The following is an 11,797-nucleotide window of genomic DNA, read 5'->3' as shown; positions in this document are numbered from 1 at the left end:
GTGGGGATGTGTGGGGAAAAAAAGCCATCTTGCTTTCTAGAGCTCATTTTACTTGCTGAGTTGGAACCTAAGAAAACTGTCTCTTACCTTGTAAACTGAGTGCCTTTCATATGAAAAGAAAAGTTAACTCTATCTAAAAAAAGCCCTCAGTACCCTTTGGTACTAAAAATAAAAACCTGATTAAGTTATTTCTCTGGGAACCTAAGCATGTTTTTTTGCAGTAGGTAATATTGGGACTGGCTGGGATTCTGCATGCATGTGGTGACCATCGTAACATCTGACAATTACGACTTGATGAATTCCCTTCTCTTCAGACAGTGACATTTAACCCCAGCTAACTTCCCTGCACTGAAAGTGATCAATTATAAAAAGGAAGACCTATGAGATAGGGAGGAACTCTTCCTTCTTTTAAAAAGAGCTGCTCTGTTTTGGTAACATTGCTTATTTTTTGAGTGTTGAAGTGTCTAAATCTGTAAATCATGTGGAATCATAGTTCTATGGAAAGTAGTGTAAAGGAAAAGCTTATTAGACATTAGTAACAAACACCAGTTGGAAAATTGGCACGAGTCTCCTGTCTTTGTTTTGCAGATAGAGTGGAGTTAGCTGTTGGCAAAAAAAAAAAACAAAACAAAACAAAAAAAAAAAATTGGTATTATCTTGGAACTTCGTAGCTTAAATTGTGTCTTTAATGTAGAACTGAGAAATATGTGTGATGAAGGCAATATGCTTTTGTGTCAAGAGGATTAGTATTCATATAGCTGCTGAATCCTGACAAGACTGAAGATTGCTGTGCTGTAACAAGATTGGGAGATGATGTGTCATATAAAGTCTGTCCATATACTTTTTAAACATTAGTTCTACTTGGGTCAGTATAACTATTAGAAACTGTTTTGCTTCCAAAGCCTAAGTTAATGAGATATCAAAGTTTGATGTCCTTTTGTACTGAAGTTTTGCAGTCACATGCTAATAATAAATTACTGTCAGTGTCTTAAGCAGTGATTCTTTCTCTGCTTAAGAAATTCCACTCCATTGACTGTGGATTAGCAAATGCTTATCCTCTCTAAGTTTTCCTCCTTAAGTCTAGAGATGAAAGGAGCTTAAGAAGTTCTGCTATTGTGAAGCATTAACTTCCAGTAGCAAGGTGGTGTTACTCTTCATCAGCATCTTTGAGGAAATAAAAACAATCTCCGTGGAGATTCTGTGCAAAATAGAAATGGCTTTGTTGCTTATAGGCTGTGCTATCGTAAAATAATTGAAGTACCTGTCTTACAGCCGTAGGCCTTGTGTCATGTTGCTGACAATTTTACCCAGGACGTTTACAGTTTTTCAGCAAAAGATGTTATGTAGCAAAAGCACATTTCATGATCTACATAGACAATTCTTATGTATTCATAGCAGATGCAGTACTAAAATATATTGACGTTATTTTCATCTTGCAGGTGGTGGTGAACTGTTCTGTTAAAAAGCAGGCAGATAAGAAATTCTATCTTGTCCAAGTTATTTTGTATTGCATTGTAAACACGCTTTGCAAAATATTCTTGTGTGGACAGATATACAACATGTCACTCAACCTTGTAAAAACTTTTTAATAAATTCAGAAAAGTAATTCTTCCTTGTGCGGCTGACTTTATTCTTACTCCTTGCAGTCCTTTTCTGTGATAAGCCTCTTCTTCAGTAAGTACTTAATGCTCAAACTGGACACAATGTCTAGGAAAACATTCCTTTATATATATATGCAGCTGTGAAATTTAAGTCCTATTTTATCTTCTCTCCAAACTCAGCCTTCTAAAATGCGCATCTTTTGACTGAAAGATAATCTTGATCTCATGATACCTCCTAGGATGACCTCAGCTTTCCATCTTAAAATACGTCGTCTCGTAGGTGACTTTCAGTTGGCTTAAGCAGCAATAAAAAGGAGTGTTACCACATGACATTAGTCTGCCAGCATTAGGCATTTTCAGTCTACACTATAGAAGTACCAATTCTAGAAGATGAAGGACAAAATTGGAAAATTAATTAAGATGAATTTAAGTGTGTTTTTACTGCAACATTCTTATTAGAATCTTAATTGCTCTCTTATGCTTAGAAATGTAGCTCTTTTTAAAATTATTTTTAAGCCTATATTTAAATGTTTTCAACTTTTATCTTTGAAAAGTTAAGGAGTTATGATGTTCAGAAATTATATGTGTGTAACAAGTAATAATGTTATCAAATATCTTTGTTCTTAATCAATTTTATTATCAGTCTAAGTTTTCTTTCTGAAATTACTCTTTTGTTGGGATTTATTGTTACAAGTGTCAACTCCTACTTGGAGGTGATAAATATTTAACTGACCTCCTCACTTTCAGTGTCTTTTCTGAAGAAAGGTGAGGGGTTCTAGCAGAGCATGAGTGACATACTGATTTGCACATTAGTTGTTTGTCCTCACCATTTGCAACAATTTAAAGCATTAAATCAGCCTCCAAAAGTATAGTTTGAAGGCCTATTTGGAGGGCCATTTTGAATGTATATCTGCTGCAGACAGGCTTCTGTGTGGAATATGAGCTAACTGAAGCCTCATGTCTTCTGCTTTGGTTTATATTTTATAGGAAGTGGAGATCAGTAATATATCCTCTGAATACCAAGAAATAAAGAAGCAGTTTGAGCAGACTATGAAAAACTACATCATCATTAAAGTACTCAGGATTCAGAATCCATCTCTCTGGAAAGTGTTTCAGTGGTTAGTATTTGTTTTGTCATCCTTAAAGGCAAGGAGTTTCCAAGTACCAATGTTCTAAATCTACGTCCTAGGAAGGGAAATTTTTAACTAGTATTTCCTTCTTAGAGACAGTTTCAAGAGTGAAATGAAATGTCTAAGTCCTATCAGTTTAAGATTATCCATGCTCCAGGGGGAGCTGTCTTCTGCATGACTCCTTAGAATGTGAAGGAGACAGAAAGATGTGAAGTGACACAGCAGGATGAGGATATCCAAAGTGGAGTCAAATAGTGTATTGTCAGAATAGTAATTGCCTGTTGTAGGTGCATTCTGTTGTAACTGTTTATCCATTACAGTATACAAAGTACTTGTTAAAAAAACCTGTTGGTCCCAGGAAGCAATGGGCACCAACTGGAACATGGGAGGTTCCCTCTGAACATCAGGAAGCACTTCTGTGCTGTGACAGAGCACTGGTTGCCCAGAGGTTGTGAAGTCTCCTCCTTGGGGATCTTCAGAAGCTGCGTGGATATGGGTCTGGGAACCTGCTCTGGGTGGCTTTGCTTGGGTAGGGGTGGGACCAGATGGCCTACACAGGGCCCTACCAACCCCAGTGATGCTGTATGATTCAGTGTGAGGAAAAAAAGTGGGCAAAGGTAAGGATGTGCTTGAGCCCCTTTGTTCCAGTCAGATTTTTTAAGGCTTATTCAAGAGCTTGGGTACATCTGCTCGAGCATTCACTGAGAATGAATCCTTATGCTTTCAGTTAATGATCTCTGTCTTGCGGAACTCCTTTATGTTTTTCAACATGTGCATCAGTGATATCAAATTCTTAGTACTTATGCCAAGATACATACCAGTAGATTAGAGCTGGCAGCAGGGACAATGACCATGTTCAAGTGAATGTTCAAGCAGATTGAGCTGTTGTGTAGAACAGTGGTCTAGTTTAAAACAGAAGCACAGATACTTAGTATTTAAGAATTTCATATTTAGACCTGTAAAGTGGCTCAATTCAGGAAGTTGTCAGTTCCTAATTCGATAAAACTTTTCATCTAGCAGAACTTAGGCACTTCACTGTGTACTTTTTGCCCTTCTCCAATGAGATGTTTCTGCTAACCGGACAGAGTTTAACATAGCTGCAAAGTTATCAGTAAACAAATTTCAGTCAGTTGCTCTATTTCCCCTCTACCTGGCTGTAAACCTTTTAGCTGATAACTTCCTGAAGAATATTACTATGTTATCTACTTCAGGAGGTTCTGAAAAGCTGTGGAGAGTCATGATGCTGTGCAACAGTGATGGGAGATAATAGTTAAGTCTCCCACTGTGATTTCTCTTTTGGTACTGATCATAGCTCACTCTCTGGTGCTGGCTCTAAATTACTAAGTTCTTCAGTGGTGAGAGAAAGGCCAGTTTATCTCTTTCTGTCTCCTCAGCTGAACTAATTTCTCTGAGGAGCTCAGGTAGGAGTTCCAGGTGGCAGAGAGTTACACCAGAAGAGATGATAACAGGGAATGTTAGGTGTGTGCAGAATGCCCATTTCAGCACAGCCCTGCCCTCTTGTAGAATGTCTGGCCTCACATATGGCAGTTTCTGTTTACCAGGGGAACACAGAACAAGCTACATCTAGGTTTACTGGAGCACGGAGTCTTAGGGGTTAGTATGACCTCCACTCTGTGCAGAATCTGGGGATGTGTGGGAACAGACAGGAGACACTGGAGCATAACCAGTGGGAGTCTTCAGAGGAGCAAAAGCTTTGAGGTGTGTAGTAGTGTCAGTGCTTACTTAATTCTTCTTTAGGCTTTCATCAATTTTTATCTAAATTTTATGGGCAGTGGTATCAGTAGATTGTTTGTCCTGTAATTTTTTATCATACTGGTAGTCTGTCTCCCATGCTGAGAGAGGAGAAAGTAGACTGAATATCTCATCCAGCTGGTATTTACATGTACATCCTGCACATTTATTTATTTATTTATTTATTTATTTATGTATTTGCACCTTTCTCCCTTTTCTTCTGTGATTCATTCTGCTACTGCCTTTTTTCTGTTAGGCAAAAGGAGCAGCTGAAGAGACAAAGTGGAGGGAAGGAAGTAAAGGAAAGCCTTCTGTTCCATGGAACCATGGGATGCCTCCTGGAAGACATCTGCCGTCACAACTTTGACTGGAGAACTTGTGGGAGCAATGGAACGCTCTATGGGAAGGGTATGTAGGAGATATGACTCTAAGTATCAAACCTTAGACTCCCCTGACACTAGGGCAATTAAAGTTTCAAAATTTAAAAAAAGAAAAAAGAAAAAAAGAATTGGCATTAGAATCTTTCTTCCCTCTGAAGAGGACAAGAATTTGCTTTGTTCAGGAGTATGCCTTTTCCAGGGTGCTGAGGGAATTAATTTAGGGATTTGAAAAAGTCCTTGTTGCCACAGGAGAGATCGTCTAAAGGCTCACGGTCATGATTTGAACTTGACAGAGAAAGGGCACTTAGTCATGGCAGGGAACTAGAAGTTGTGCATTCCCTCAGTATGGTTGTGGGAAGTCTTCACGTTTTCTTGTCTCTCCCTCTCATAATAGCACACAAATACTTATATTGTTTTTATATTGTGTGGTTTGTTTTTTTTATAACCATTATTCCTACAATAACAAATTCCTAATAGAAATTCTATGGTGTAGCTGTTTCATTTTATTGATATAATTCATATTATATGATGTTATGTAGGCTGAGTAAGAGGAGATCTGAAAGTCGGGTTAAATTCCTCCTGAAAAATGAGGAGATGCTCAGTTTTCACTGTCATTTTCTAGACATCCCTTTTAACCATGCTTTCTTTGTCATTTTCTAGGAAGTTACTTTGCTAGAGATGCTTCCTATTCTCATGGATACTGTCAGTCTGCAGGAAAATCAACCGTCATGTTCATGGCTCGTGTTTTGGTTGGAGATTATGCTCAAGGGAAGGCAGACTATGTTCGCCCCCCAGCAAAGTTGGGTGATAGGTTTCGGTTTTATGATAGTTGTGTGGACAACGTGGCAAGTCCTTCAATTTTTGTTGTCTTTGAAAAAAATCAAATTTACCCAGAGTATCTAATAGAGTATAAGAAAGCGCAACAAAAATGCATTATATCTTAGAGTGATCAAAGTTGTTTGTATCCCTCATGTTATTTTCTGCATTGCAGATGTCTCCATACTTCTTTTTAATACGATACTTTGACATGTTAATCCAGAGAATTTCTGTATTGAAGAGTGTTGGCAAAACAAATGCTGTATTTGTTGAAACTAACTGACTGACTTTTTCCTTTTTCTCTTCCAAATGAAGCTTAGATTTTTGGATAGCTATAGGAGAAAAATCAGAACCGTAGGACAGGAAATTGAATATTAGAACTTCTGCAGGTAAATAAGTGTAAACACATTTTCTTGGAAATGAGATTTCTCTTTACAAACAGATTTGGTTAATTAACAGTACGGTAGTTTTTAAGCAAACTTATATTATTAATGGTTCTCAAGTTTCTTATGGTGTCCTGCAATGCTGAAGGCTTTGTGGAGAACTGAAGATCCTTTTTAGCACAGAGTACAACTGTACTTGATCCTCTTGTCTATTGCAAATCTAACTGTGTCAGTGTACGTAAGAATGACTTGGCTTACTTTTCAATGTGCTGTTTGTTAATGTCAGTACTAGTTTCAAGACTGAAATGATCGGTTGAATTTCATGTCGTAAGTTCTCATGTGGAGAAGTTTCATCTGTACAACGGCAGCTGCAGTTTGGATCCAGAAGCTGTTGTATCAAATTATTTTTGCAGATTTGTGGTCACTTGCTCAGTGACCTGTTCGGAAATACAGATGAAGTGAAACTGAAAGTCACAGGTTATTAAGCTAAACTACAATTTGGTGGCTTGGCTGCAGCTAACAGCTATACACATAAAGGCTATGTCACAATGAGATAGGTTTTTAATTGAACGTGGCCGTTAATTTTTCTTAATGTGAACACTTGCTTAGCAAGTGCCATGGTATAAGAGAAACAGCTTAAGAAACATTGGTATTTTCTGTCCTACTTGTGTACGTTAATTTTCATTTTTCCCAAAATAAGAAAGACCAACGGTAGAACTGCTATCTTGAGGTATTTCATGTGTGTTTTGTTGCCCACAGTGTGTTTGCATGAGAACTTGTTGACAAGTGTAGTTCCTCTTAGTACACTGAGCTAGAGATCAGGATAATCCTGGATACTGCTGCTTTTCCAGGTCTGTTTTTAGATAAACTTGTGTTGTCTTGGTCAGCAAAAAACAACCCTACAAATGATGGTTAAGCCCTATTTTATAAAGTTACATGTTTTCTTGTTCCAGAAGAAAAATGTCAAATAGAGTCTCTGTTGAATTTTACTGATGAGTTTGTAAGTAAATCTGTAGAAAGATGTCTTATGCAGCCAATCCAGCTGTTGAGAGGGAAATTTGCTGAGGCCAAAGAAATTATCACTTTCTGATAAGCTTTACAATAACATGAATAGCCTCCCAGTTATTTGCATATTGAACAGGAGCCTGCCAACCACATGTAGTACTCAAATTTTTAAAGTTACCAAGATGATGGGGAAATAATTGAGACTAGGCTATCTTACTATGTAGAAAAGACTGTTTTACAACTAAATTGAAAACAAGTCAGTAACATACTAAAAGGGAAAGTATGATGTTTTCTCAAGATTTCTCACTTTCATTTTGACTGAACCACATTTTGCCATGTTTGCAAATAAAAATGTTTTCAGTCACTTTTCATCTTGTTTGTATGCATTTTGTCTCCATATGTAAACTGATTACAAAATTAAACACTTAGTGAACTAGCCACTGGATGTAGTTTTTCATTTTAGTATATATGTCAGATAAGTATGAAAGATGCATAGGTCACTCCAAAAGTAATACCTCCTATTTATTTCCATAGAAAATACAACAGATACAAAGAGCACTACCAGAATATTTGATAGAACAAATTCTCTGCTACAAAACCCTGTTTTTCAGTATAGTCACCAGTATTAGCTATGCATTTTCACCAGCAATGAGCAAGAGCCTGCATGCCATGCTTGTAAAATCTGTACCAGCAGAGATGACCCACTGTCTCCACTGCTGAAACGTACCAGACACAGCCACACTGTGCTCACATCCATTGTTTGGTCTCCATAAATGCTCAGCATACATCAGTGAATGTCAACAGGTGCAGCTTTTTTCTGTGTAAAGGAATTCAGTGACACACCTTCATACCCACTTCCATCTCGGACGCCATTTTGTCAGACTTGCATTCTGCTGCTATCTGTTGCATGGCAACAACATGTAAAAGAATATTGGTGGGAAGGTTCAGACTCTACTGTCATACACCTACATCCACCTATGATGTTGTGGGCCAACATAAAAAAAAGAGGAGACATTGTTTTTGGATTATCCCTCATAGTATACAGTCTGATTCTTTGACAATATGCAAATGAAAGTTGAGCTGAGATGTAGTTCTTCATATGAAGTACTTTGATAGTTTGGTTAGATTCCACATAGTAAGCAACTACTTTGAAGTTCTTGTAAAACCTAGAATGACTATGTCATAGCAGAACTGTTTTTAAAACATGGAAAAAGTATTCAGGTATCCTTATTCTAAGGATGTGTCTGTCCTAAAGGAGTAACTTCTAAAGAATTGAACTAAGTGCTGCAACACATAGTGACACACTTCCATCCCTCTGCCCCTTGGCAAAGTCAGCCCAAATCACAAATCTAGAAGAAGCAGCTAAATTTCCACACTGTTAAGATTGCATTTCCGTAAGTGTGGCAGGAAATGCACTAGGTGGGGAGTCACAACTGGTGCTTGGGACGTCAGTTACTATTGTGTGAGGGTGAGGGAAGTCAGACTGTATGTGGGATGTAACAAGAGTAGTACCAGCACAATGAGAAGATGTTACAAAAAGAAGAATATTTACCCATCTCCAAAGATCTAAGCTTGCAGAAAAACTCCACAAAAGAGGGGATCTCCAACAAGAGATCCTTTCTCTGTGGCTATCAGTCCTTAAATGACATCTAAGAGTTTGAATTGACTTCACCTATCCTTCCAGGGCTGATCAGGTCTTTTCTCCAGGTGCTCAGTCAGTGGTTCGGGCCATGACTCAGCAGTTCCCATACACTCCACCATACACACAGCGTGAGCCACTGATTAAGCCGGTTGGAGGGTGAGCCTTCCCTGATACTGAGATCCAACACACCATGATGCTTATACAATTGCCCATCACGATGTAGGTTGACACAGTATAAGATGATTGATAATCAGTTCATGGTTGAAGTTCACATTCTCTCATGGGCCAGTGCTCAATGATGTTACTGGAGGCATGAAGTTGTTTGCTGCAGGTCGGTCTTACGTTCCATCAGTCCCACATAGGTTCTTGATCTCATGGTTACACTGCAGTGCTTCGATGACACTTTGCTCCTTCTGGTGATCCTGGAGACTCTAAAGACTCATGGGAAGTAGTGCAGATTTTTCACTGGTACCAAGAGAAGGAGGTCTAACCCTCAATACAGGCTGTATTCCTGTCCTGGGTCAACACTTAGGCTGCACTGGGACATGTCCTAGCCGTCCACACTACACTCTTTGGCTAGATATCTATGACTGCATAACTATATCAGACACCAAATGGGGGGTCCTGATCTGCCATAGGGGCATGATTAGGGTCCCCATAGCAATGAAGAATGGGGCGTTGACCACAATATTGGTAGGCCATGTACCAAATACTGGAGGGACTACCGAAACCCCCACCTCCAATAATCTGCCTCAAGGTGAAAGTAGGCCACACCACTTCGGTCTTACTTGGCACTCTACTCTATTCTATGGATACTGGGTTCTAGATTCTCAGGAACAGGGAGAGAAGGTTATTTTCATTAGCAGTTTGGGGTCTTACCTGATTGTCAGTGCCTGCAATTTGGATCCTAAGCGGGGAGGCTCAAATTGTTTGAAGCATCTTGAGGGTGCTGGGTCTGCTATCCCTAGGTCTGTTGTTCAGGTCCCACAGGGTTTCATGCAATCTCTTCATCCACTCCTGCAGGGACCGAGAATCTATCTTCAGAGCAGTCTTAAGGATGCCATTATAACTTTCAGTGAGGCCTGCTCCCGTTGGATTATATGGCAGATGAAATTGCCATTCAATGTTGTTCTCTTCCATCCAAAGTTATAGCATTACACCTGTGAAGCGTGTACCCTGGTCGCTCTCGATGACCTGCAGAGTCCTGTGGGCTGCCATTAATTTGGTTAAAGCCTTGATGGTGTAGGCATGGTTTGCTTTTGGTATCAGATAGGACTGCATCGGTCTACTTGCCATGTTGACTCAAGTTAATGCGTATCTGGCCTCCTCAGATCTCAGGAGAGACCCTATATAATCAACTTGCCACCTTTGAAGAGGGTTATGTCCTCTGGCAAGGTGGGCAGTCATCTCTGGCAAGGGTGTGGTCTCATCCTCAAACAAGCATCGCAATCATGACATGCCTGGATATCTGACATTGTTACAGGCAGCCCCCATGCTTTGGCTGCTGCCCACATCATCTTCTGTCCAGCACATCACAGCTTCTGGTATAGTCAGGGAGCAGTGTTCTCTGAAGGAGGGTTCTCAATCCAGCATACTCAAGCCAGTGTGTTGGCCTCATCATTTCCTGGTGACTGCAGGGGGTGATGTCCAGAAACACGGTAGACACATATGGTTCTGTGTTTAACCACATTCAATATGTCTAGCCACATCTCCTTGCCCCAGATTTGTAATGTGTGAATGGTCTTGTCTTGGGTGGCCCACTGCGATCCAAAGAGAAAGACCCCAGTACACAGCCCAATCATGTGTGCAGATGTTCGGTTCACTGCCACTGGGTTCCATGGTGATAACCATCCACATAGCTCGCACCTCTGCCCATTGGCTACTTTGACCATCCACTTCTTCAAATCATATGATGTCAGTGCCACTGCTCTCCACTTGTTCGGATTACCTTTGCTGGACCCGTTCATATACTAAGGATCTTCAGGAAGAGATATTTCCCTTCCTGGGTGGGACATATTGTATGTTTCCTCTGCTCTGTGCCAAACCTGATTGGTCTCAACCTCCCTATTGGGATCTGAATGGAATTCTAGCATTGCCACAGATCCCAGCCAAAGCTATCCTGAGTGACATGGGCATTCAATTCAGCTGGGATGGTAAGATTAAATACACTTAACACCTGGGCTTGTTTAACAGGAAGTTTTGCCTGTTGGAAACCCTCATTTCTGTTCTCCCCCAGCCCCACAGTTGCCCCTGTTTGTGAGTCTATATAATGGTTTCAGCTGCTGCACTAAATGAGGTATGAAGGAATGCCAATATCCCAATATACCTAAGAACTCCTGCAGCTGCTTTGGCATTGTAGGGACTGGAAATGCCTGAACCTTTTCTATGACAGCACTGGGTAGTACTTCGGTCTTTCCTGACCAAACTACCCCGGAATTTTACAGACAGGCCCGGACCTTGCACCTTCTGAGGGTTTATAGCCCATTCTTTTCCCTGCAGATAGGTGGTCAATGAATCTGCTGTTTGTCCTAATGCCTCCAGTGAGTCAGATATCAACATGAGATCATCAGTGTAATGATAAAAGTTAACATTACTAGGTTTTCCCCAATTTGCCACATCATGTGCCACTAGATTATGGCAATATGTTGGCAAATGCACATACAGCTGTGGCAGGAGCTGAAAGGTCCACTGCCTGCCTCCCCATGTAAATGCAAACTGGCCCTATGATTCTTCAGCAACTGGAATACTGAAGAATGCATTTGCCAAATCTAGGACACAATGGTAGGTTTTTATCTCCCTACTCCATGTGTCCATTTAGGGAGGCGATATTTGGTACGGCTGCATGAACAGGCGGTGTGACCTTATTTAATTCTCCATAATCTACTGTCATTCTATATGCACCATACGATTTCCACACTGGCCATATGAGGGAATTATATGGGCTATGTGTGGGTCTTATGATCCTAGCTTTTTCTAATTCCAGCACAGTCCTCAATACTTCATCTTGCCCTGCTGTGGGAGTCTGTACTGCTTCACATTAGTAATCCAGCGTGGTTCTCAATCTTCACATGGCCTCTCAACATCACCT

General features: G+C 40.1%; 1 protein-coding gene across 3 annotated transcripts in view; it reads left to right on the top strand.

The window, feature by feature from the left end:
• LOC100543750 (protein mono-ADP-ribosyltransferase PARP12-like) overlaps positions 1-7,503 on the top strand; it is a 25,102-nt gene extending 17,599 nt beyond the window's left edge. For all 3 annotated transcript variants that reach the window (XM_085233377.1, XM_010716069.4, XM_085233382.1), the window contains 3 exons: positions 2,589-2,719; positions 4,740-4,891; positions 5,524-7,503. In XM_085233377.1, the coding sequence (XP_085089503.1) occupies positions 2,589-2,719; positions 4,740-4,891; positions 5,524-5,807 (567 nt within the window). In that variant the 3' untranslated portion in view covers positions 5,808-7,503. The remainder of the gene's footprint in view (positions 1-2,588; positions 2,720-4,739; positions 4,892-5,523) is intronic.
• Positions 7,504-11,797: the final 4,294 nt, after the last annotated feature.

Source organism: Meleagris gallopavo, chromosome 1 (genome assembly GCF_905368555.1).
Source record: "Meleagris gallopavo chromosome 1, MGAL_WU_HG_1.1, whole genome shotgun sequence".
NCBI lineage: Eukaryota > Metazoa > Chordata > Aves > Galliformes > Phasianidae > Meleagris > Meleagris gallopavo.
Note: the sequence above shows the minus strand (reverse complement) of the source record. Positions and strands in the feature narration are given on the sequence as shown.